General features: G+C 40.4%; 1 protein-coding gene across 2 annotated transcripts; it reads right to left on the bottom strand.

Moving 5' to 3' along the window:
• Positions 1-2,316: 2,316 nt before the first annotated feature.
• Positions 2,317-25,623, bottom strand: LOC136784178 (tyrosine-protein kinase Dnt-like). 2 transcript variants are annotated; one of them, XM_066744695.1, is made up of 8 exons: positions 24,940-25,623; positions 10,703-10,830; positions 5,475-5,884; positions 5,104-5,289; positions 4,561-4,699; positions 4,129-4,421; positions 3,529-3,688; positions 2,317-3,445 (listed from the first exon to the last, which is right to left on the bottom strand). In XM_066744695.1, the coding sequence occupies exons 1-8, from the start codon at positions 25,037-25,039 to the stop codon at positions 3,197-3,199; spliced, it is 1,665 nt and encodes a 554-aa protein (XP_066600792.1). In that variant the 5' UTR covers positions 25,040-25,623; the 3' UTR covers positions 2,317-3,196. The 2 variants fall into 2 exon arrangements, with proteins under 2 accessions (XP_066600792.1, XP_066600794.1); XM_066744697.1 differs by lacking the exons at positions 10,703-10,830; positions 24,940-25,623 and adding an exon at positions 7,124-7,253.
• Positions 25,624-26,856: the final 1,233 nt, after the last annotated feature.

The raw sequence follows: 26,856 nt of genomic DNA, 5'->3' as shown, positions 1-26,856 counted from the left end.
TTAAAAGTACAAAAGAACATTTCTTGGTTCTAACCGTTACAACCTTCTACCTTTTTTTTAAACGACTCAGCCATTAACTTAAAACTATACTAGAACATAAAATACATAAGACGCAGATTCTTGTTGTGCGCCGCCAAGCGACAGAAAACTAAAACAACCAAAATGTTCAGTCACTTTTATTGTTATTTTCTAACAAATTGCACATGTTTGATTTCTCTAACTTAATTTGTTTGTAGCTCTTAACTCGGATGAAAGTTCAATTGGTTTCGCACTGTTCAGTTTTAGGCGACAAACTAATTTAACTTGATTTATAAAGTTATATCATACCTATATGCGAAATACATACTGAGTTAACGAGTAAATATGATTTGTGAAGTAATAATAGGAACAAAGCGTGAAAAATACTCGTGAACTTTGTGGTACATCGTACGTGTCATCGAGGGTATAAGTATATATAGGGAGGGGGGGGGGGGGGTGACTGCTATAATATGCACCCCAACGCCTCGTCATTGCAGTTTATACATAGTGGCCAAAGCAATTTTAAAGCCAGTACTACCCTCCTAACGCTTAACTAAAGCTCTCCGCAAACAGAGGGTCATTCAAGCTCATTGAAATTCATTAAAATTCCCTGCTGCATGACGCCTTTTCATCAGTCAATACGCATATATGTATACCTCTGGTACATATTGTACTTTTATTTCATACTTTAATCATGTTAAATATGATTTGTATTCGAGGCGTCCAATCAATTATCACATAGAGACTATTCTCCCATATAATGTATTCTTATTATCAAATAAAGCCTGAAAACATGGAGAGCACAATATTCAGTTTAATAATTGATCGAGTCATATATATATACTAATTGATTTAAGGGCACTCATGTTTAATTCAATGAATACGATAATATCTGGCGCGTTCTTCAAGTTCCCAAAGATAACAGGAAACGATGACTCGTCATATTGAAATGAAAAGTTCCATATTCTCTTGTATACATTAAATATTATATTTATAACAACCTTGATGAGCATCTAAGCAAGAATTATATGTTGGAATGCATGCAACTGCAATTGTGTGACTACATAGAAGCTTATGTTATCACGCATGTGTCTCGGGATAATCTAAAAAGTTTAGCATAGTCAAATCAATATGCTCTACCAAAATAGATATTCTTTGAGTATTTTTTCGAAATTCGTATGAAAATCAAGATGGCTTAAAAAAGATAATAGTTTTTCCCAACACAATGTTGCGAGGGGACAAACTAGCAGTAACTCACATTCACGCAATTAAACTTTATCCGGTTATGGTGTATTCTCTTGCTTGTACCTATACGTAGTATACACTATACCTACCTACTTCCTGTTTCCCAGGAACGTCTTACCTCTCTTTTAGTTGGATCCATTCACAGTTGATTGAGCGTGAAGAGACGAGCGCCTAATGTACCGAATCACATCTAAACTGCTATTATTGGTGAATTGTGGTTAATGCGTTATGTCCACAGATATCTTTTACCTTCCAACATATGGCACTATTCTTTCTGGTTAAATGTACAGTTGAGAAAGCAAAAGTTTCCTATGCGTAAATATTCCCTTCAGTTTTCTAGTCGTCCATTTTCTGTTCCACCTTTGTTACACTCACCTGTACACATAGTTTTATTTAATAATAATTCATGAGTTCTTTAAATACAGAACAAAAACATGGTTGGAAAAGTTGTGGGGTTACAATTGTATGGGGAACAATTGATGTTCTCGACTGTACCGTATGTATACGAAACCCAAGCAACGGAATGTTTCAAATAAATTAAGGTTCTTTAGCTTTAAATTACACGTAGTAAACTTACGAATTAAATATTTACGGCGGGTTCGTAGAACGTAATAGTTATCAATTATAAGAATTACAATTTAATAAAGTTTAAAAGAGGAGATCCTGTTCTGTAACTGCAACTTAAGGAGTTTGATGTATCCTATTACGGACACATGAGAAATACACAGATACCAGTAGACTCATTTGTCATTCTAAACAAGACGTCAGCTTGGTGCCATTAATTATGTCACACGAAACTCCTGCGCCATGTACGAACTACAAGATTCGCCTGTCTCGCGACTTATCTTTTAATTTGACGGATTATTTCCAAGAAGGCTGAAGCTCTTTTACAAACATATTATTTTATCTCCTTTTTTGTTGTGTGTGTCATCTTAGACTCCTCCCCATCCCCGAATAGTACATTCAAACAGCGAAAACCTACAGTGAAATTTGATTTTCTTTGAGAAGGAATAAAAAATTGCAGAAATAATTTGTGCGCAATGCTATATAATTTATTTTTATAATTTCAATGTTTGCAGTTTGTACAATAAGTAGCAATTCTTATATAGATTCCTGCATTATGTACATAAGGATTTTATGATTTAAGTGTGTTAATTTGTACTCTTAAAAACTAAAAAATATTTATACTTTGTCGTAATTAATGTATAAAAATACAAAAAGAAAATTGGCACACTCGAAACACTTATACGTTAAGCTAAGCAGGATTATATATATTTATATATATATATATATCACATATTTCAGATTTGACAACCTTGCTTATCCTAGAAAAATTTCTTATTTTTCCTTTAAACGCATTCAATAAGATGCCACCATAAATATGGCTGTTTATATATTCCTATAGGAATGTTAACCGAGTTAATGAAATTTCTAGGAAAAGCAAAAGTTACCGATACATTCATTTATACGATGATAGACCTAATCTGCGTAAAAAATTCAGGGTATCATACAAATTTATCAAGAGACATGGTGGTGTCTCGAAGGCAAATACACATGCCGTCGAGCACTACTTGTAACATATACAGCAAGTTTAACCGCTGTAATTTGTAAGTTGATTTATCTCTGCAAATTTTACATTGACATGATTTAACTAAAGTTTTACTTAAATTTTATAACATAAGTCATTTGGTCAAGTCACTTCACTTCTTAATTATAGCAAAAATAAAATTACATTTGATCAACTTTGCAAATGAATAGTCTTACAACTGAATTTTAATTAGCAGTCTCTAAGTTTTTACACGATTATTTAACAACAATGTACACGTTACTTATTTCCAATAAAATATAAAAATTTGTATTTTCGGATATGTTTAGACAATTGTTAAAAAGCGAGGAACGAGCTTCTCTTCCGAAAATATTAAAACGTATATCTTTATACATATCTCGTTAATTGTGTGTGAAAGTCTTGTAAACACATTATCAACTGACTGAACGTAGGTCTTTCGTCGGCTGACATTGCCCAGCAATACGCCATAACTGCAAATAATTCATCAGGACAATTGATTGGTTGCGCCAATCTGTAGCCATCTCTAAGGTACGATGCCATTTCAAATGGATCAACTTCTACGTAAGGTTGTTGTGCCAAAGTGGTCAGCTCCCATAATAAAACGCCAAATGCCCACTAGAAAACCAAAATTAATATTAATATTAAATGCCTACACGTATAAACCAAAAAGTATCAAAAGTGGATAACAAAGTACTCACCACATCTGAAGCAGTTGTGAATGTTTTATTAAGTAAGCTCTCAATTGCTAACCATTTGATTGGTCTATTCTCATTATCTCCTAAACAATGATAGTCCTGCGGGAAGAGGTCCCTCGCTAGAGCATTGTCCGTTATTTGTACTCTCAAATCATCATCCACCCTAGAAAGAATAATGATACCATTAAAACTTGGAAAAGATGAATTACTAATCGTGGTAAAACTAAAGTTATGCTATGTCAGGCACATAATAAAAATCTCTGTGTGTAAAGTAGGCTTCAATTATATGCGATAAGTTTAAGTACCGTTTCTGCTAATTACAAAGGAGAAAAGCGTGCTTAGTGCTAATTAATTCGATATGCTCAATTAATTCGGTAATGAGACGTAACAACTGGAGGCCCCCTAATCGCCTCCTTGATTTATTTCACAGTCTCTATCGGGTCAATGGTATCGCTGCAATAATGATATTTTGTCGCATCATAGTTGGCAAAATGTCTTAAAGAGCCTTTTAAAGAGGGATTTAATAATATTTAAAGCCGTTCATATATACGAGGAGTACTTGACACGAGGTACCCTTTTTGATAGTATCTTGGTGATATTTACACGCAATTCCTGGCAGCCAAGTCCCTATGAACGAGCCTCTTCCTGTGAAGATACTGAACCCCTTTTGCAGCTTGGAGAGCCATTTCGACGACTTCCTGTGTCGTTAGAGCCCTCGGCGGCCCTTCGCTGCTCAACTTGCAGCGCAGCAAGAACCTCTTCATGTTTCGGTAACCCGTATGAGGATATAATAGGAACGGTGCGCTTCTGTCTTCTATGGAGACACCCAGAACCGGAAGTAGCGCTGGATGGCTTAATCCGTATAAAGCCAAGCCTTCTCGCAGAAGGAGCGCCACCTGTCGGTCAATAATTATATCAGATTAATAACAGTATACACATATATTCTTTCATCTCAAAGTAATAACTTTCATTCTCGTTATAAAATTAATCATTAATATGATCAGTTTCTTCCATTATTTATAAAAAAAAACTTACTTGTGACTGAGATGCATGTTCCGCGGCAGTTTTCACTAGGACGTCCCTCGAGGTAGAAGCACCTTCTTCGTGATAACTGCCCCTGTACACGCGGCCAAAAGTGCCCTCCATCTCGATACTCAAAAGGCGAACTCTGCATCTGTAAGCAAACGTGAGAATATTTTTAATAGGAAAAAAGGTACAAAAATGTTTCTCATTTTTCCCAACGCATGTAAGTAAGACATTTCGCATGACTTATTAATCTGAAATTCGATCGATGGTTGTATCTGCGGATAAACCGATCTCAGTCCAAGGGCAACAAAATTTTTGGTCCAAATCACGAAGGTCTTATTAAATCACATCTCGTACGATTTTAAGCGTTCGACCGCCTTCATTCAAATCCTCGAAGAAGCTTATAAGATTTATTTTAAGCTCTTTGCAAACCCTCTTCTTTTGATGCAAAATTTCCAATGGCCTCTCGGATCGATCCAGAGAAACCCCACGTGTTTCCTTCTGTATATACTTATTTTAAATTCAAAAAAACAACTAAAAATATCAGCCAACCTTTGCACAGTGATCTCCTGTATTCTTTCGTGCAATTCTCGGCTGGATCGATCGTCGAGCCTCCTATAACTTGACACAGAGGCAGCGGATGTTGGTGGAGGCGTTTCGGGTGACAAGAATGTTTGTGCGGGACCAACTCCTGTCCCCCTTTCGACGCTGCATGCCGAACTCAGACCCCTCGACTCTCTGCAAAACAATTAACAGAGAAATGTAGGAGCTTTATTGGAAGAAGAAGAAAAGAGTTTCAAGGAATGCACCAATAAGAGATTTAATTTTACGCACTAAACCTGTATACGTGCGTGCGTGTGCGCTTGCATGTAAGAAGCAAGCGAGTTTTACAGCGTTAAAAGCACGCTTAATGAATTACTTACTGCAGAGGATCTCGGTGTCTTCTTGCTTTTTTGTCCCTCACGTAATAAGCCACGATGATGACGCAAATAGCAGCGATAAAGGCGCAGGCACATCCGATAGCGGCGTAGAACACCTGGCCACCGGAAGTGGACCCTGAAGCAGCCACCAGAACCTCCTCGGGACCAGTGTACCCACTCTTGTCCTTCAGACAAATCTTCTTGCGCTTGAAGTCGAGACTAGTCGTGTTTCTCCTCGAGAGAGACACATTGATGCGCAGATTTAGGTCTATCTCGGCGTCGTAGGGTCCGCAGTGGAGCGCCAGGGCCCAAGTCTGAAGACCTCCCACGGGAATCTCGCCCACTCGAGAAATATTCAGCGAGCTGCTTAACGCCGAAGGATTGCTGATATCCACGGACATAACGTAAGGCAGCTGCAACAGTAATTTATATCCTCGTTAATTCTCATCACTTGGCTCATATCAAGATTCACGCGTTCTTTATTCATCATCATCGTTAAATTATCGCGAGTGCAGATACCGATGAGATGTTAAAGTTGATTAATGACGGCGCTGAGTTGTAATTTGTAAAAATAGAGTGTCGCGCGTTGCGAGGAGCGGGAGCCAGCCGAGGTAGTCAGGACCTTATATAGAAGAAGGAGCGAAAGAATGATCGAAGGACACGAGGAATGGGAGAACATTGAACTTGTATGAGAGAAGCATTCCGAGAAGATAATTTGCAGAACAGGAGAGGAGTGAAGTAGTGGTAGAAGCGGATAGAGCCGAGCAAGTGGAATCACTCCAAGTTAATGCAGGAACAAGAGGAAAGTTTAGACTGGAGGATGAGCCGGATGAGGAGCCAGTAGAGAATGAGAAGAGCGGAAGGAACTGGAAACACGCGGCTTCATCACCAATTTTCACTTTAAGATGCTTTCAGGTGTGATGCATCAGCTACTTTGTCAAGTTCACTCTAATTGTATAACAGAAAAATTGATGTCGGAGGAATTCCTTCATTTTTTAGAGCAAAGAACACTGAAAGAAGCACAAAGCTGATCACCGTCATTGACGCTGTGATGATTTTAGTTCCAATGCATCAGGTACTTTGTCAAGTTGGTTGTAATTTAATATATAACTAAAGAATTTTTTGATTTTAGAGAAGAAAGGATGTTGTTGGGCATAAGGGGCTGGATGAAGAAGGCTGTGAATGAAGCATAGAGCTGATCATCATTATTCATACTATGATGATTTCAGGTGTGATACATGAGGTACTTTGTCAAGTCGATTGTAATTGTATAACTTAAGAATTAGCGTTGAAAGAGATTCTTGATTTTTGAGAAGAAAGGATGTAATTGGGCAGGAGGATCTGAAAGAAGAAGACTGCGAAAGCAACATGAAAAGCTGATCATCGGGCACTTTTCACATTATGATAATTCATCTATGTGGACGCATAATCTACTTCATCAACTTTTATCGCAATAGCACGCGAGGAAAATTTCAACAACAGCCGAGTTTACGTTATTGGAGGAACGTTTCGGTTATAAAAAGGACAATATCCAATTTCGTATATACGAGGGGCTGAAGAAAGAAGATCAGGAAAGAAGTACGGAACTGATGATAACTTTTCACACTATTATGATTTCAACCATGAAACTATAATCTACTTGGTCAACTTGCCTCTAATTGCGCACGAGGGGCTGAGAATAACAACGGAGGAAGAAGAGCATGAAAGAAGCACGCAGCTGATCACCAGTTGAAAATGATGATCGGTTCCCGGCAAGTTCTCAGCAAGCCATGGTGCACACCTCGTCAACTTGCCTCCTTCAGTTCTTCTCTCTTGTCGTCGTTACACTGTAATCTACTTGTGGCGCGGCGCGGCGCGGCGTAACAGCAGCACGCTTTTACGATCAGCACCGTACCTACTTGGCCAACTGGATGTAGCTACGATCGATTTAACCACCCGACAACTCATGCTCGACCCTCGTCGTCCTTTTTTTCTCTTTATGCGCTCAGAAATGGACTGTTCATATTTTTCAACGTAACTCCCCCCCCCCCCCCCGCGCTATTCTTTGCTTCAAATCATTTGATATATGGGAATGAAGAAGCGAATCAAGATGTAAGATATAGTGTCATGACAGTAAGTATATAACACATTAACCCACAATCATTAAAACAATGTATAGGCATTTGTATGTCAGTCGCAAAGAAACATTTCTATTGATAGTACTTCGTTGTAGCAATGATTTTAATGTCAGTAAGAATTTAAATTTGGTGATTGAACCATCGATTTAACCACCCGATAACTCGTATTTGAGCTTCTTCCTTTCTTTTCTCTTTACGCATTCAGAAATGAACTGTTCATCTTACTGCGAGTTTCTCCCTCCCCAACTGTATCTTTCATTTCAAATCATTTGGTATATGGGGATTATGAAATGAATAAAGAGACGCCATACGGTGTCTTCATTGCAAGTACAAAAATACAGGCAATCGTAAACTTAGAAAAATTGTTCAACACATTGAGAGGATGCATTGAACAGAAAAACCATATTTCCAAAAAAATTTTCAGCAATATTAGGAATACGAATTTTCCTTAAGGACCAAGCTAACACTTTTTAATCTACTTGAAAGTAAGTATAAAACCTTCTTTTTTCAATTTCCAAAAAAAAAGTAGGATATTAATAATTATAGTTTATTCAATATCAACAATTTAAAAAGCAGAGGGTTTATTGTGCCTTGGCATGCAGAATTCACTGAATAATTTGTGACTAGAAAGAAATAAATATTCCTATAACTGTAGAAGATACTTTGAAAATACAGTTCTGTCGCTCGATGCATCCGCTCAACAGTTATTTCTTGCAATAATAATACAAATTTATTATTGCAAAATATAACCGTTAATGAGTTGAATCATTTTTCTTAATAAAAGGCAAAATGGATATTTGTCATCGGAGAGAAATCTCTCTATTGACGGCGATTCGTCGTAACGACGGTTTTAATATCCGTAAGAATTCGAGTCTAGTGATTGAAGTTGCACGACAGAGACGGATTACATTGTTGGATGTTCTAAATCCTTCGTTACTTTGTAGATGTGTACAAGAGGAGATCTCAATGTTCTTTTCGTATTGTAGTGCTTGACGAAATGAGCAAAGCACGAGTATTTGACCTAAAAACTAAAAATGAAGCTTGGAGCCAAGAAAAGAATGACAGGATGGAAAAGCAGACTTGCTTTTAAGCTGGAACGAGAGTATGTTTTCGCGGAAAGAGAATACCTACTGTAAAATTCTTTTACCGCATTCCGAATATTCCGGGTCAAGCAAAACTTTGACCTGTAACCTTAATACGTTTCCCTTTTGAAAGAAAACTCATTTTCAAGACTCGTATGATCAGTGTGCGAAACTACCTTTTTATGGAATAATGAAAATAGCAGTGATATCGAGTGAGAATCTCAGCGAATCTTGACTTTGTTAAGAGTAAAAATGTAATATCCGTGACGGAGAATTTTTCATAGAGGTATAATAGGGGGACCGCGTTCATACCAACACAATGACAGTTAGATGAAAATGTGAAGTATTGCATATGTATATCACCAGTGTTGTCTACCCGTTAATTTCATGATTTTTTAGATATTGTTTGCATTTACGTATTGCACAGTTACACATTTCGCTGCAAGATCGTTGTATTGGCGTGCACTGTCCTTATAAGTGGAGCTAGGTAGTCGAGGTTGATCAGTTGACAGAGGCAGTATCTTTAAGAGTCATTCGAGACACTCGGTTTTGTCGCAAAGGTGACGGATGTCCCAAGTCCGGTCGTCAGTCTTCCCCCTTGTCTTTCCGTTTCTCTACACTGTGCTTCGCTCCTCGTCTCGGAAGACAACTGGAAGAAGTGGCCGGACCACTTTGTCCCAGTCTCGGATCCATCTTTTTTTCGCGAATCGCCAACGAGTCAATCCGACACTCCATCGCATTCTGACTTGCCCCTTTAGCCCACGAAACACGCGTCCATCGCCCCCTCCAAGCAAAACGTACTACATAGTATCTATAAACAATGATATAATAACCGCGTCGAATTCTGATTTACCTCCTTATAGCCAATGGAATACGTCGTCCATATAGTACCCCTGATAGAAATTAAAATCTATATACATAGTAATATAATAACGTAGAATCTGGCTTAACTCAACGATGTATACCGAATTCATCAACTTACGTGGTAACTCAATGTTTACCCTCCTTTCAGAGAAAATAACGTCGCAGGAACTTCGGCGTAGACAACATAAATCGCACTGCTATACGGACCAAAATAAAAGCCCCCTCTCTCCCCCCGCCAGCCAGCAGAGGCATTCTTCGACTACGCCTTCTGAGAAAGCTCGAAAAATACTTTTATAATACGCTTATTTTTAAGACTCAACCAGCTCAGCCTTTATACAAGATAAATATTTGTCTTGCGCGTATCGCACTCTTTTATCCACGTAAAAAATATATTCCATTTATAATGAAAACCTCGCGTGGTTTTTCGCGCGAAATTTGCCGTTTAGCTGGAAGTAAGCGAAGCCCATAAGAAGACGCGCGGTATACCTTCCTGACTGATTGCTTGAAAAAGATAAGGATATTTCGCGCGCGAACATGTTGAAGGAAGAGAAATTACTTTGCACGACGGCGGAACTATAGGTATAAAGGGATATAAAAACGGCGAGGAGCGATATGCCTCGATAATCCCGGTAAATAGGAACTCTGTAAGGTAAAGACGAACCGGAGGGAAAGAAGAGAAGGATGAGGATCTGGCCACCAAGTCTGAAATGGCTGGCTGCGCTCAACGTGACTGCTCAAGCTTGAAGAGCGCTCGTTGAGGATTCATCCAACAAGAAATTTTCAGCAATGAAGCTCGAAAAGTCAGCGTCGCTGTGAATTCTTCGACTATAACGATCAGTTTCGTGGACTCGGAAGACTTCCAATGTAAACGGTTCGCTAGAAAGACCTCTGCAAAAACTCTCGCCAGTTTCTTCAAGATCCAGAAACGCACGTACACTCCTTATTACAGCCCCAAACGAGACTCAAGGGAGAATGAAGTTGCTCTGTTACGCATCGGATACTACTGAATTCAAATAAATTTCTCGTCCGTTTCGAAGACATCTGCTGGCTTGAAAAATTCTTTGAGAAATTCTGCAGTGTAGTAAGATATGAATAAAAGCATGCGGTTCACCGGATAAGTTTCCCTGCAAGGGCAAAGTAGTTGCTCTCTATTTATCTTGTTACTCACCGGTCTACCTGCGAGATTTTCCCAAGTAAAGTGCAGTTTGTGAACTTGTGCCGGTACGGGGACGATGAACTTGATGGCGTACTCGTTGATTACACCTTCCTTCACGTAAAATAGCTCCGCTTCCAAACCTGGAACAAGATTAATATCCATATAGCGATACTCGTGCTGCTATGCAAACAGCGCACGATACAAAAGTACGCAAAAGGCCAGGAAAAATTGTGTATACACGAGTATTATTTAGATTTGTCCGGAAGCAATGCATTATACAGCATTAATATTATCGTATCGAGTTACGTAGTATTTCTTGCTCTGCCAACCAGTTGGTTCTCCACGAACAGATTAAAAAGACGATATATATTTACTATATAGTATACCGCCTATTTCTGACGTCACTCAACGTAGCAGAAACAGAAAGAGAAACAACTTGTGTTTACAGGGAGCTGCATGGTGGCAGAGAATGCATTGCATGATAGTACTCGATTTCGTTTGAATGTTTCTTACAGCTTCTATTGTAATTAATTTAGTTGGACATTAATTATAATGTGTTTCTATTTATAAATTTATTAGCACGCTATAACGATGTAGATCGATTAATTAACGCGACGTTCAAAGGCTTGAATCTAGTGTGTGATATACTATTCTTTTGACAAAAGTTTAGAAAAGTGAGAGAATGTGTTTGATTGTTAGAATAATCATTGTCGTCAAACCAATCAACATCTCTTATGCGACTCGTGCTGCTTAGTTCTGGACGACCAAGATCAGCAGCGTTTCCCAGTATATAGGTAGGCATCGAATACAAATCGTGTGAATCGAAGCGAAAAGCAGAGTCGTGCAAGTTCCTACAGCGCACGTTTTTTTGTTTGGCTGGCAAAAGGGTGGGGGTAGGTGGAAGAGTCAGAAGTTACCATTGTTTTACCAAGAAAGTATAGTTTTGCTGTATCAGTTTACCGCAGTTGCGTCCTAACTACAACTTTGGATCAATCTGGCACAATTTGAAAAATGTATTTTCTGCTCCAAGAGGATCGCTGATTAAGGACGAGCCGTTTTCAATCTCTAAACTGATTTCTACATCCTAACGAGGTTCGTGCCAGGTGCCCCTCACTATTTCTACCCGTAGTCCCTGCTGCTGCATAATTAAGCGTCCGGGACGACTGACTCCCTCGCCTTTTCGAGAGAAAAAGGACAGAGTGGAGAAAAACAAATCCTCTGTCATTTAGCATTTCAAATTAGCCTTACAGTGATGAATGTCGGCTAGACAGGCCCTAGAGCTGCTAGATGAGAGCTAAAGGATGTATGTAGAAGACATAGCAAACCTAAAGATTATTGTATAAGTATACATATATAAGAGCCTTCTGATACAAGCTTTTAGAAATGGTTTGGCAAGTGTGTTTTGATGATGGGACTACCGAGTAATCGTGATTGTGAAACAGGAGCCGCAAGGTCACGGAAGGGATTGGAAGATAGGGGGAAGAGTGCTGTGGGAGGGGGCAGAACAAGAGATTCAGGGGAACGGGGAGAGAGGGGTAAGAAAGACCAAACCAAAGCCGGTATACGCTGTTCGGTAGAGTTTATACTCGGCGTATCTGATAGGACGGTTAACGAGGCACGAGTTGGATTTTTAAGTCAGCCGAAGACAATGTGGCTGAATGTGCGAGGCTGCGGTCGAGCCAGCACCAGCAGCGCCGGTCCGCTAGGGGTTCCTCGCTCGTGTCTTTGCTTTCGCTGGCCTCTCCTCTCCTCTCCATCTCGTTTGCCTTTACCACCCCCCTACCCCCTCCCTCTTTCTCTTCCTCTCTCGCCTCATCGTTACTCCTTCTCATTCGTTCCCGGAGTACCACCGCACCAGCGTTCAGCAGCCCCCGGCCTTTACCGGTTTTCTGCATCAGATATCTCGTATAGCCACGACCCCGACACGCTGCCACGCCAAGCCGTGCCATGCCATGCCATGCTGTTCCTGCTGTGCCGTGGACCCTCCACCCCTCTTTCTTACACAGTTACACCCCGCAGCTCTGTCCCCGGTAAAAAGGACCAAGGATCACGGCAGGATCCTCCTGAAAATAATTACTCGAACCTCGAATTCATGCTGGGTTATCGCCGCTGAAAACCCCAACCCGTTCTTTCTGGTATTCCTTAAAGTATCGCTTTAACTGCTGGACGCGTGCTTAACAAAAATCTTTACGACCAACATTTCTACTTTACGACCCCGGAGATTTATAAATTTTCCTGCCTAAACAGGCGATATAAAATTGAGTCCTATCCTTGAAAGCATCCTAGCCGTGCACTACGCGTTATATGTATACTTTTGCTTGTAGTTTATATATTAGGTACTAGGCAGTACAGTACACACACATAGTGATCCATTTAAACAACGCTGGAGACGATCGGGTTATCTGGTCTCTTCATCGAAGGTTCTCGATCGAGAACCTTCGATGCTTGTTTGTCCCTATCCTAACTTGCAATCCGAAAAACTCTCCACGCCTGCTGTGAAAAAGAAGGAAGAATCACGACAAGCGATACTCTGAGAAAACAATTAATCAACGGAGTCCCTGCTTTCGTGATCAGTTATCGTCGTTGAATATCGATGAGCGAAGCAACTTAAATAATTTCGAGAAAGGTCCAACGCACCACAGCATCATTTTTATAAATGTCAAGCTCTCTGCTCTCTCGGGTTAAGAAGAAGCATGATAAATTTCCGCGTGATTCACGCTGATTTTCTGCTTTGATGTAGTGCATATATAGTAGCGTAAGAAGAAGGTACTCTGACCCTTAAAGAGTCACCCGGAAGAAGCAATTAAATGCGTGTCATATAAGATGAAAGGAAGCAAGTGCTTATCAAGAAGTCTTGTTTGTGGATTTGCGCAGGGCGATTCATTAGCCTTTCAGAATGACCTCTCTCTTGTTAGGAGGTCGCTTACCTGACGGTAGTGGGTCTCTCCTCAGGGTGGGGCCTGCCTTCGGAATTATACTGCAAGTTTATAGGCACTACGGATACGCGACGAACGGACGGAGTGCGCGAATGACGAAGATCCTTTGATGTCTGGTTTGCTCGGGGCAAGGTAATGCGCAAACGTGCAAAATATGAAGTGAGAAAGGTGGGAAGGAATGAGTGAAGCAAAGCAAAGGAGAGAAAGAACCCTTTGAGGAGAGGCGTCGACCCTCGACCAACGCTGCCAGACGCAATTGTCACGAGGGCTACGTAGCACTTGGTTCCTCACTGCTCTACGCACAAAGGTACAACATACGCATGAAACTTTGCCTCTACCCACTTGCCGCCAGAGACTAACCCCTTTAATCGTATCGACCCCTGCACAAACGCATCAAAGATAAGGAGAGTCGGAAACCGCTCTGCTCTATTATATATATCACAAACTGCGCCGTATATGTTAGATATGAGACTGTGCCGCTGCTGTTAATAACATCCTTAATTACACATCGTGCAATCTCGTTAAAACCTAATTGCTACTCGCTATCGAGACATCAAACGGATGAATCTCGATCGTGAAGTTTGCAAAAACTATCAGCAGAGGGCCGATGGAACGAGGCTGCTCGCTTGCTGCTACTTCGACTCAGTGGCTCAGTTTAGTAGGGGGGAGGGAGTGAACCAATGTTGACGAGAGAAGAGAAAAAAGGGAGACGAGCCACGCGTTCTTTTTCGCGAAGGCGCGAAGCAGTCGGCCAAATTTCGCAGGTCGCCGTGTCCCCTACTGTCAAAATACGCCATTGAGACTCCTTGACGAGTGAAGCAACGTAGAATCGACGAATAAAGGCGAGCCATAAAAAGGGGAACGTTGAATCGCCACGGACCCCCTGGACTCACCGACCGTCGTCTCTACTGGGCCCAGGAAACCCAACACCTTCCTCCAAAGACCTGGTACGCTTATAACGAGATCCACCCGTGGTGAGAGCGTTTCAAAAGAGGGCCCTGAGAGGCTCAGCTACAGGAGAAAAAAAAAAGAAAAGTGGAATGGGAAAGGGAGAAAATAAAAAAAAGAAAACCAGCAGGTCTAAAGGACAGGAAATATTGGATTTACACGTTGCGACGCCCGCTCACAATGACACGGGGCTAGATTTTCACTTGATTCTCCTCCGTCCAATCCACTATTTCCAAATGTCCTTCGGAACTCTGTCTCTCTCGTTCTCTGTGTGTGTATACTGCCAGAAATAAAGATATATTACACGGTTTTTGTGTACGCTCGTTTCATTGAATCCAGGCTATGCGTTCTTCGAATAAATAACTGCAGAAATCGCTGGAACTCCACAGAACGTAAGCAAAAAATAATGTTCCATATAAACGAGTGGCGATGTTGTAAACAAATCATTTTCGTTAGCAAGTGACCGAATAACATTCCATACAGCATACTTGACTAAAAGTTGTCCTATAGATATCTTTTAGCCATCTAATTGACTAAAACCCACCTAAAAGATGTCTTTAAGTCATTTGGTGCTCTATGGGAACCTCTAAAGTGTTAAGCTATAGATTTATCGAAAAACAGTGGCATCTAGAGATGCAATTCGGTATTAAGAACGACGCAGCACCGCTCAAGATTTACGAGGTGCCTTATATGTTTGTTCGAAATGCTTTCACGCGCATTAGAAGCTTTTTCGAAAGAGAAAATGGCATAACGCACTATTGAAGACAAGGGGTTAACGACTACATGGAATCAGCGTGCAGCTGGTAAGGACGCACACTCGATATCTAAGCTAGATCGAAAAAGACGCGTGCAGTGCACGTGTAAATTCGTGCTTGCCGCTGCGTGGTGACTGCACGCACGCTATATTTTTCACTTTCGCCATCGGCACTGCGCCCAACGCTTTGCAAACGACGTGGGCGTGTATAGTACACTATATCCACGCAATGTCTGCACGTGCACGGGCGTCTCTCTAAGAGCTTACACGCTTACGTACTCCGGCCACTATGCTTGTCTATATAGATATATATACATATTCAATCGTTCGGTTTCTCGCCCCGCGAACGCTACAGGTACAATTATCTATCTACAAATCACTTTAAATGAAACTAACTGCACAATTTAGACGCTAAATCGTTGCTGTCCATCAAAATGTGCGCGGTCTAATGAATCTTTCTTTCGTTTACTAGAATTTTGTGTCTAAACTTTATATTTAATTCTTTAAAAAATGCAGTTAGGTTTTAGCATAGAAAATAAGTAGTTCATAGTACAGCAACGAGGTGGCGCTAGTGGATTTCTTTTACAAGCGATAAAAGAGTGGAAGAAGTAGATAGCTGTGTGATTTGCATAGGCCATCCGTACACACATATGTAAAAGAGAATACGAACTGTTTACCATATATCGATCGACGACTGTAAACGGGCTGCGTTCATGGGCTCTCTTGAATAACCCATAAGTCCCGGACAAGTTCTGGAAGATGCTCGAGCTCTTGGGCTACGCTTAAGTCCAGGAAGGCGTTAGCTCGCGCGACAACGCTTATAATTCACTCGGAAACATCGAGCAAACTTGCTCTCACTTTTTCTAGACCTGCCAGACTCGACCCTGCTTAACGGTGCCCGGCCCAGCAGGATCACTGACGCCCTCCCTACTTTACCCTACTATACTATACTTATTATACGTATTCCTATGAAGATGCGTATATGTGAAATTTTAATCTAACTCCAAACATCAGTCAAGATTTATTTAAAAACTTTACGAGAGAAGTCTACTGTTTTTTTTAAATCCCTAGTTTTTTTTCTCTTATTTTCTAAGACTGTTTTTTCGTCTGCCTGTTCTTTTTTTCCTTTAAATCGTTCCTCCCTGCCAATCGTTTCTAGGTAAGTCTTACTTTACAACCTTTGGCTTTCCAGGGATTACGAGAAACAGCATCTCTGACATATCCGGTTACACGAAGATTTTACTGCCTTCTTGTACCGATCGTAAAGTCTCTCTAGGATTTAGGCAAATGGCGTTACTTTTATAAACGAGTCGACGCATCACGGATTGCTATATACATACTTTACGACTATGAATAAAACATCGAACCACGTTAATGGAATCTATTTCATGGTAATCGACGTTGTTATATTTTTCGAATCATAAGAGCGATTTCCCTACTAAACTATGTCTTTTGTTCAAATCAATAGCGATCGTGGGATACAAAGTTTACTGAGGTTCGTGTTACGAATTAAGACTACTGCAGCGTTTCGAGGAACCGACCGAAACATCAGTCATTTGCTGATGGATGAGTGTCAAAATCGTCGAGCAAACTTAAACTGAAAGGTGAAGCGTGCAGGGTGCAGGATGCAGGCTGGGAACATATAAGGTGCCTGGCAAAGATTTATTTGTCGACGTGTAGATGACGAAGAGAACGAGGTAGAGAAAGAGAGATAGAAAGGAAAGAAAGAAAACTCCTCATGCAATGCGTTCGTTCGAGAATAGGCAGTTAAAATAATATTGTCGCACGGCAGTCCCTCGAAATGCAATTGCGAGTCGAGCGCGCTTTCCTACATCGACTGACTCTCTGTGTATTATATTTATGTTGGATCTAATGTAAGCTACATTGTTGAGAATCCGAACGGACGTAGAATGGCAGATGGGTGGTCTGATTGAGACGCATTGGTCCAAATACCCACCGCATATGGTGGAGTACAGTGATCATTTTCAATCAGAACTAAATCTCAAGTATAGATAGCCACGATAAAATTGTTGAATTAACAAAAATTATTATAATATATTAGTCCATATTAATTTATAGTACTCCAATCATAGAAAATATTATACGATATTAAAGGACAATAAAAGGAATGGTGATCATTTTAGTAGAAAAAATGTATCACACACGAATTAGACATTATTCAAAATGTACCTATAATAAAAAATCCATAGGTTGTAACTGGAAATATACATTTATCTTTGAAATACAACAATAATTAATAAGTTTGATAGAAAATGAAGTAGATAACTAAAAGAAATACATCTTTTAGTGATATAATTGAGTAATGTCGACTTTAAGACAATGTGTGCTGTACGAGAAGTCACACTTGAATTTTTAAGGTGTACTAAATGGTGCATAATTCGCTTCCAAACATACACACACAATCTGGATTCCTCCATTCTTCCTTAATACAAATTAACCTTTCTTCACCGTTTTTCATACAACAAAAAAATTGTTAAAATAAAAAAAAATGTATAAACGTAATATTCGTTTAATGAGTTAATTATTGTAACCTCTAAAATAATCATTTTTCTGTGCAAACGTCACAAAAGTTACTTGTCTTGACGAATCCTCGTTAAGATCCAGATTAAGAATAAACTACGAAAGCCAATTCAATTTTAGATTACATCTGAAGCAGTAAGATCAAACCCGTATAAAAGCCTGGAGAAAAAAATATCCTACAAAAGTAACATGTGGTAGTGGTGAAAATCAGCAATCAGAATTGGAACGTGAAAGGAATTAGGTTATTCTATGATAGGATTTACTCGGATCAGCATCCTCCGCTTCCTCCTTCGTTTCGAGCTTTTCTCATGAGAGATCGGGCCAGGAAGGTGGTTGGAAAAATAGCGTTCGAACAACGCCCTCCTCCAACCATTTCCATCTTACTTAATCCTTTATGGCTATAGACGTCCTTTCACAATTACAAGATTAGTTCGTCCCCTTTGAACCGCTCTATAATACAAGTTAGTCCTAAAACGTGAACGAGCTATTCCTTATATTAAATGCACAATCATCTTTCTCACGAGGAAAATATATTAAATGTCATGATTCAGGGATCCCAAAAAGATCCACCAAATGCATATTATAGGGACAAATTTGAAGTTTAGAGGATCAGTCTTAAGGGTATAGAAAAGGTATGCAGGAAAAAAACCATTGATTTTCCTACAACAACATAAACTGCTGAAAGAATAAAATTTGAAGTGCTATATAAACTATTAACGAGTGCCTAGACGTAGCTAACTCAGATTAAACGTAAAGAAAGTCTGTAGGTGTGGACCTTAGTCACGAGCAAACTTGTGTCGTTCCTTCGATGAACGATCTTTTATCATGAAAGCAGTTGGGAGTAAGCAGGGTATGTCACGTGCTATTTATCACTTCAGCATGTCCAGAGAGGAGAGATAATCTCGCGTATAGTTAGAGGAAAATCAGTGTGCCAGACCAGACCAAACCCAAGTGTAGGCTACGAGATCCCAGAATGAGATGACATATTTCAAGGACTTGAAAATTCTACAGGGTTCCCTCAGGCTGGCGCCGATGGACCTATGATAATTTTCCAGACGAGATTTGAAATTCTAGCTGTTGTCAGAAGAGTGACACGAAACACGATGACACTTGATGTTGTAAATCCAAAATAGCTTGTATATATATATATATATGAAGAGTACATCCATGCATCTGCAAACCTGGAAAAACATAACTTCCTCGTTTACGTGCCCTTTCAATGGCATTGTTCGTACTTCTCGAAGCGAGAGAAATTTCAATCGAATCATGATATATAATGGTTAACCAAGGTTTACGGAACAAAGGAATTTTCTTAGTATTTTTTGTGCCATCTTATTGAAAGTAGCAGAGTGGAAGATGCAGGAGGACGAGTTGCCACTTAAGACCCCATTTGTCAGAGACTTTGTGGGCCCAAGAAAAAGAGCTCTCACCTTTAGTTGCCAAGTCAGGCTGTATAAGGGCTTTGAGGTTAAACGCAGGAAAAAACGTTTTCCCTCTCGCAGATTCTAATATTTTGTTCTAAAACGCAGCTGATTCGCTCGTAAAATATGAAAGCTTGGGGAAGAAGGAACAATACGGAATAGAATAGGGTCGGAGGAAAAAAACAAGTTGGTACAATTGAAACTCCACACGCATTTTCAGGTACCATACAGGACAAAGGTAAATTTCCAATGAAAACAGCTTGCGCAGATAAACAAAGCTCTGATGCTAGTATATAGTAGGACGCTAATTCTGCGAATGACAAGTTGGTGTAGATTATAGAAAATTGGTCAAAATTTATCACTTTGTTTTCGAAATATACTGGAAGCAGTTCAGAGACTTCAGAGAGACTATCCAAAGAAAAAGTAATATTCATTAAGAATCTGTCTGTCATTCACGATTCACCATCCAAGTGGAAGCGTGTAGTACGTTCCCATTGGTTAGGATTAAAAGATTCCCGGAAGGATAACTTGAAGTAATTGATGGTTGGCGTTGTTCGCTCCGTCCCTCCCAAATCCAGGCTAAATAATATAAAGGATCGACAAGAAGTACGAGATAATGAGTTGATAAAGAAACTTGAGAACGATTATTTTGTCAAATTCTAAACAAACATATATTTGTTTATTTTGTAACACTACGTTTGATTTTCGACTGATTTTTTTATTACGGCTCTCTCACCAACCGATAAGATCGAAAAAGATAATATCTTTCTCAAGACTTTTCCTGTTTCCCCGATAATACCATAGATGTGCTGTAGAACAGAAAATCTTTTAAGATATATCCTCTGATATAGAAATGAGACGAAAGAGGGCGTTCTCGCTACGCGGCAAAACGATGCCAACGACATCTTTGACATTCTTCGCTGGAATATTATACCTAAAACGGTGAAATCTATAATAAAGGTGAATAATAAGAATAACAATCCTTCACATCTTCAGGAAAATTGTATCGACAATCATCGAATCTCGTTAAAACCCTTCAATAGTATTATTCAGATTCTATCGACCAATAAAAACTTGGGCCTTCACAAACAAAACACGAGTACAAAGGAGGGAGAGAAATGTAAATCTGAAATAATAAAAACACATTCAACACACACACACACACATAGAAATAAATATATGGTACGGACAAAAAGCATATATACATATACATTGATTTCACAAAGCAACCAAAGGCCAGGTAATTTCTTGTAAAAGATATTCTTAGAATCGAATCATGGTTAGCTTTTATCGAACGGAGTTTCTCGGGTTTACTGGCTCGGATATCGCTCGTACGTTTCCAAGAAGAGAAATATATGAAAAGTGTGTGTGCGTGCTATTGATAGCAAAGGTTGAATTTTATGTTCTGGGATTTTCATGTTTGGCCAACGCAAGCAAAGAGATCGCATAGCGGCTCTTGTTTTTGGAAGAAAATCCACGGGGGTCCCACTCGCCGCGACGACTCGTCATGTAAATGTCCAACCAACACAGGCACGCGTGTGCAACTACGGAACGTACCGTTCTCACACTAGCAAAGGCTAAAAGCGTGGACCTTAACGAGGAGTCGAAGATTGATGCGTGCACAGGCGCAGCGAGCAAAAGTCCAATCTTACTACACGCCTTTGCACGTTTCCTTCGTACTTAATCATTTCATACTCACCGCATGCGTATACCTACATACACACATACATATACACTACCCCGAAATGCCCTTCGATCCTCTACACATTTACGGCGTATTTCTTTTCCTGGACTTGGAACCAACTCTCACGCGTCATACCTTGTATAGTATATGGAGAACGCGTGCAGCAAATACGGTTCTCTCTTTCCATATCCTTCCAACGGACTTCACCTTTTGGGTGATCTTGCAGTTGTGAGCAAATACGGTTAGAGTGAAACGAGAGCGCGATTGGTGCATGCATGTGTACGATCAGCCCCATCTAACCGACAACTTTTAAACTTTTAAGCGCTCTGTACTTAATATATAACGTATCTAGTTACACATTGACACTTGGCTGTCACTGTGTTTGCAGCACGATCCCCATATATCTATACGCTTCTTTCGACTATACGTTTGATTGTCTGGAAATACGAATGGACCACGAAGCTAGATGTTATCACAGTCGTATATATAACCGGTCCAACCGGTAAGTATTGATTCGTTTTTACGATTTTTCACTCAGTTTCACTGATTTACGGCTATCGTCAAATTTCGTCGACCAACGCACGCGCCTGTTATTTTGTGTTTTTACTCGGAATCCGGAATAAATATAGGTATACTTTAGAAATAGTATTTTTATGTGGTCCGCGGTTGGATTGGCAGTAGCGTAGCAAGCGGGGACCCACCAGTTCCTACACCAGTGAGCGTGCATAAACGTTTTCACGGGGCTTCGGCGGGCCTTTGAGGCGGTCCAACCCACTCCACGAGCAGCATCAAGATGGGCTTGTCAGGCCCTAACTAGCTAAGGTCGACCCAAAACCCGCTGCACACCGGAAAACCACTGGCTGACCCAAACGCTCGCCACTTTTCGTTCGACCGTACTATTTTTCTGTTTTGACACGGACTTTTGACGAATGATGTTTACACTTCTACCGAATGCCAGTAAACCCTTCTAACTGGAAGAAAGAGAGTCGTGCTTTTTGCGTTAGTTTATTTTCGCGCGTGTTAAAATTTTGCGTAAGACAGGAGCGTAGCAAAAAGGAGGAGAAGAGAAATTTTGTTGCTGGTGGAAAAAATTTGGTCTAGCGCCGTTGGATGGACGCGAAAGGGAATGAAGTTTGTTTCGAAGATGAGAGCTCGATGAAAGAAATATGCGGTATATAAAACTATACCGTTGCAGGAATTCGAGCTTATCTTATCCAAGCCGAATGCTGTACGATTTGGGAGGTGCTGGTAGCCTCGTACACGAGTGTAATCCTTTCGGATAGTATACAAGCTGCAACATTTTGTGTTTCTAATATTCGGCAATTAAGAGAATTGGACGAGCGCTGTATTGGGCGTGTCAGCGGAAATTCGAATTAACCGCACGATTTTATGGACCAATACTTTTAAGTGGAAAGATGCGCGATGGATCGGAACGTATATCTAGTATACGATCGCTATCGATTTCTCCGAGTGGTCGATTGAGCGCGGATAAAGCAGAGTACGAGAAACCTTAGTAAACAGCGAAATTGGAGACTACGTGTTCCAGGAAGCAAGCGAGCTGAAAAATTTAGCGAGAGCTCCATATGGATAGCGGTCCTGCCCCCCTCCGAAATCATTATCGAGGCTTCCATCTGGAAGGACCGCTTTGCTCGTAACCTGGTTGGCCTCTAGTATACACATATAGCCCCCAAACGAGAAGGAACGCCAAGAAAAAACAAAACAAAACAAAGGAGCAAGAAATACAGTGAAATAAGATAGCGAGATTCGCTGTCTAAATAAACTAAGGCCGATCCGTTCCTCTACCTCGTCCTCCAACCATCCCATACGCCTATATTAACGAGAATCTCGTTAAAATGTTATAAATTACACCCAAAGCCTCCAGCCACTTGGAAGCTGGACAAAAATCTTTCTTACCCCCACGTTTTTCTATTCATCGTTCGCTCACGTTCAGCGCAACAAGTCTCTACTTTTGTTCACTCGTCGATTTATTTCTCAAAATGAGAGCGTAGTCTTCATTCAAGGGCATTCGTTGTCAAGCATCGTTACTCAGCTAACCAGATATAATTTAACGGTTGCATTAAACGCTCTGTGGCATTTTAAGGGGGCGCCCAGGTCGACGCCAATGCTCAAAGCTGCGTGCTAAACGGGGATGAAGACCCAAGTGTGAAATGCGTGCAAAAAAATATAAGCAAAATGTTTACGCTTCAGGAGAGTTTTCCCATCAGAGAGGGAGAAAGAGAGAGAGAACAATTCCAAGGAAGATTCGTGACAAGTTATTTGCGCTGCGTGAAGTGAGGTTAACGAGCCGTTTTCCCGCGGATCAATGAGTCGAGTGCGAATTATCACACGCAGTTGTTAAAATCGAGCGGAAAATTGTCGACGTACGTATCGAGCAGTTTATAATTTCAACAGCTTAAAATAGCCTGGAAGGGAAATTGATCAGAAACTCGAGTTGCCGGGGGGAAATGCAAGAGTAAGTGTAACGCGCGAGGTTAAAATGGGAAATTGAACGCTGGGAGGCGTTAGTGTGCGTGCGCGTCAATCCAAGCAACTCCAGCGAACGAGCGAGAACTCTTTTGGTAAGGACGAATTTCCAATTTACGCGGGAGTAGCGGGAGCGGGCTTCAGGTGTCACCGAAATGCCAACCAACTGAATGCTCTTCATGGATCAACGAGCCGAGAAGTGAACGAATTATCCTTCGCTTCGTGGAACTTGTCATCGTCGAAATATTGGAAAGTTCACACCGTTGCATCGCGTTCAGTGTCCCCCACCTCCCACCCCCCCCCCTCTCTACCACTTCCGGTACAGTGATTCGTGTTCAGCCAACTGATCAGGGATTTCTACTTGATGGAGATTACAAATGAATTTTGTGAAAATCCAATCGACTCCCACTGACACGTGCCACGATCACATTGCTTAATTGCTTTTTCTCAAGCAATTCAATTATGGTACTAACCGAGTCTTCGATTCTAATTGTTTCTTCGGTTTATCGACGTGCTGCATGTTTATTGATAACTTATCCGAAGCCTCGTAGAGTCCATACAGTCTTATCATATAAGAGAATACAAAGAATTGCAAGATTTCTAAACTGAGTAAATAGACACTTGATATTGTGAAAATTGCCTTTCTGTATAGAGTAAAAGATTCGACTAATTGGAGGACAAACAAGAAGAGAGCCGCGAGTTTTATTGTCTTTTTATCAGACAAAATTGCACTATAAGTAATTTGATACCCGCTGCATACATTAAGGATGTTCCTTCGTCATTTTTAAAGCGCTTATTTACGCGAATATTCCTATATTATACGCTATACTTGGCAGCTCGAAACTACTTTAGCTTTATGCTAATTGCACATTAAACAGTTAACACGCGTCAACACTTTGTCAAGCTTATCGACGAGGGATTGTTAGACGTCAAGCTGCATACAGCTTTAATTAAGGCATTTTTCCACGATCTGAGAAATCGGTCGAGTTCTAGATTCAAGGAATATTCAGCAAATCAATTTATGACTTTAACGATAATATGACAATTTTATGAGTTACATATTTCTCAGTTCGTGGACACAAACCTTTATTCATATGAATGGAGTGATCAAGACAACCAGGGTTTAATTATAATTATTATTCATCTAAAGTCTGTGTACATACAATCACTTATACTAGACAGTATTTAAGGATTTTATTTCACGACACATGTTACAAATTAAAGCACAAACCAGCTTATGAAGTATATATAACGTATTTCGGTTGTAACAAAAACCTCCACGAATAGAAGTAACGTTCTCGAGATAATGCCTTTAATCTCAAATACAGGATGTATTATGGACATATTTGCGCTGCTTCGTTATCGTGTGGTTAAGCCAAAAAAAACTTGATATTACAATAAATTACTGCACAGTAGGCGGTAGTACAGCGCGATCGAGGTAAATAACGAATAAAGAAAGTAAACTGCAAGTGTTTGCTTACCCATTAATTTACGAACTTCGGTTTGGCTGAGAAAGAGATTGAAGAAGCTCTGGCCCGGTCTTACGACCGTCAACAACACAAGCATCAATTTCAGTAACATCGTGCCCACCACGTGCTAACGTATCTTATTTGCAGTAGTAAACAAACTTCTTGTCACTATCGGCTAGGTTAGTGTCATTTTAGCAAACACATACTCGACTCGTCACACGAGTTTCTTGCGAGTTCTCGTCTGCTAAGGGCAATGCACGTGTCTGCTGTGGTAAGGCAGCTTCTCGAACGGCTGAAAAGGGCGTCGAGGAAGAACTAAAATAACCTCAAATCACACGAGCGGACTATCTTTTTAGAAGGTTGACTAAGCAAACTATGTCAGGTTTTCCGCCCTGCACTAGACACTCGTCGAAGAATGCGCACTTTCGAGTAAAATTTCGCGTCAACTGGATGCTTTTAGCACGAAGTTGCCTCTCAGAATGTGACTAGGAGGCGCGGTAAACGCGACTAAAGCAGCAGCAACGAGGAAAGGGCAGTCACAGGCGGGCAGACTGAAGAAGGGAGAGTGCCGAGAGTGGTATATAAGTAAGAGGGAGGGAAAGAATGAAGGAGAAAGAGAGATGAAGCACGATAGGCGCGTGTGCTGTGCGCGCAGCGTAGTGCCTCTTCGTGAAAGCAACAACCTCTACAACCAGTTGTGTAGTGTGGGGACTGGGGAGTTTTATGCTGCTGTGGCCGGCCGCCATGGGTCGCCCGGGGTCGACGCAGGCTACCCCAGCCGAGATCCTACGAAACCTCCCGAGGATACCCGAACTCCACCCACGAAGAATATACGCATATATCCCATCTCATCCCGTTTTACCTACCACTACCGCAATAATACTACACCGTGAAACTGTCCTTACAATTTAAATTCTTCCAATCCAAATCATTCAAATTACCAACTGCACGTTAATTATATCGACCTATTATTTATGATTGTACATTCTTCTATTGTACAACGATAGCCATTGTAACGAAAATAATGCAAGTATAGCAATTATTATTTTTCTGCTCGTTATATTCTATTATTATTTTCAAATAAAAGTTTGTCAGTAGATTATATGAAATAGGATTATGTATATTTAATTTTTATGAGAGGCCTGTAATAAATCACTGATTTTATATGCACTCTCTTGTGCAATTTAACGCGTAAACTTTTGGAAGCCACGCAAGAGGTTTGTTTCATCTGTCGTAGAGATATATATCAAGGGATGAAATAAGATTCGAGTAAATTTGTCCTTTATCTGCATAATTCGAGGTTGACGATGGGTGGCAAGAACGCCCACGTAGTCTCGTTGAATCACGATCTTCTTTCTTCTTTCTTTTAGTCCTGTTTCTCTTGTCGACCTGGACGTGCTTGATTATCGAACACCGTTATTACCAACGCTCGTCGTAGGGAAAGAGAACGAAGGAGAGGAAAGAAAAGACGAGAAAGAATGGAGTCAGTAGACAGGCAATACGATCAAGACTTGTTCCGTAAATTCGCAGTTGATTGAAAAGCTCTTGGCAACAAAGAAAAAGTGGATAACAGCTCATGAAGAGGAGTTTGCGTGATTACTTTCAAACGCTAACTGAAGTAGTGCGTCATAGGCTCAAACTTACAGCGTAACTAATGCTTTTGATTATGACAGTATACACTATTTTCGCTTCACTGTATAACATCGTATTTCTCATCGCGTAATTAATCAAACAATTATGCACTTTCGATCGCTCTTAATTAGCCATTAATTATTCACTCTCATAGGCAAACGTTTCCAAAATTCAACGTATTTTATTATAATTACATTATCAAAGAGCAATAATTTAATAATAATATTAATCATATGAAGCATTAAATAGCTCAAAGCGTATTTTTCTTAACCACTCATGGAAAGCTTATACTGAAAT

The sequence above is a fragment of the Prorops nasuta genome, unplaced genomic scaffold, assembly GCF_024137725.1.
Source record: "Prorops nasuta isolate Cenicafe-Biocafe unplaced genomic scaffold, Cenicafe_Pnas_1.2 PNAS00050, whole genome shotgun sequence".
NCBI lineage: Eukaryota > Metazoa > Arthropoda > Insecta > Hymenoptera > Bethylidae > Prorops > Prorops nasuta.
Note: the sequence above shows the minus strand (reverse complement) of the source record. Positions and strands in the feature narration are given on the sequence as shown.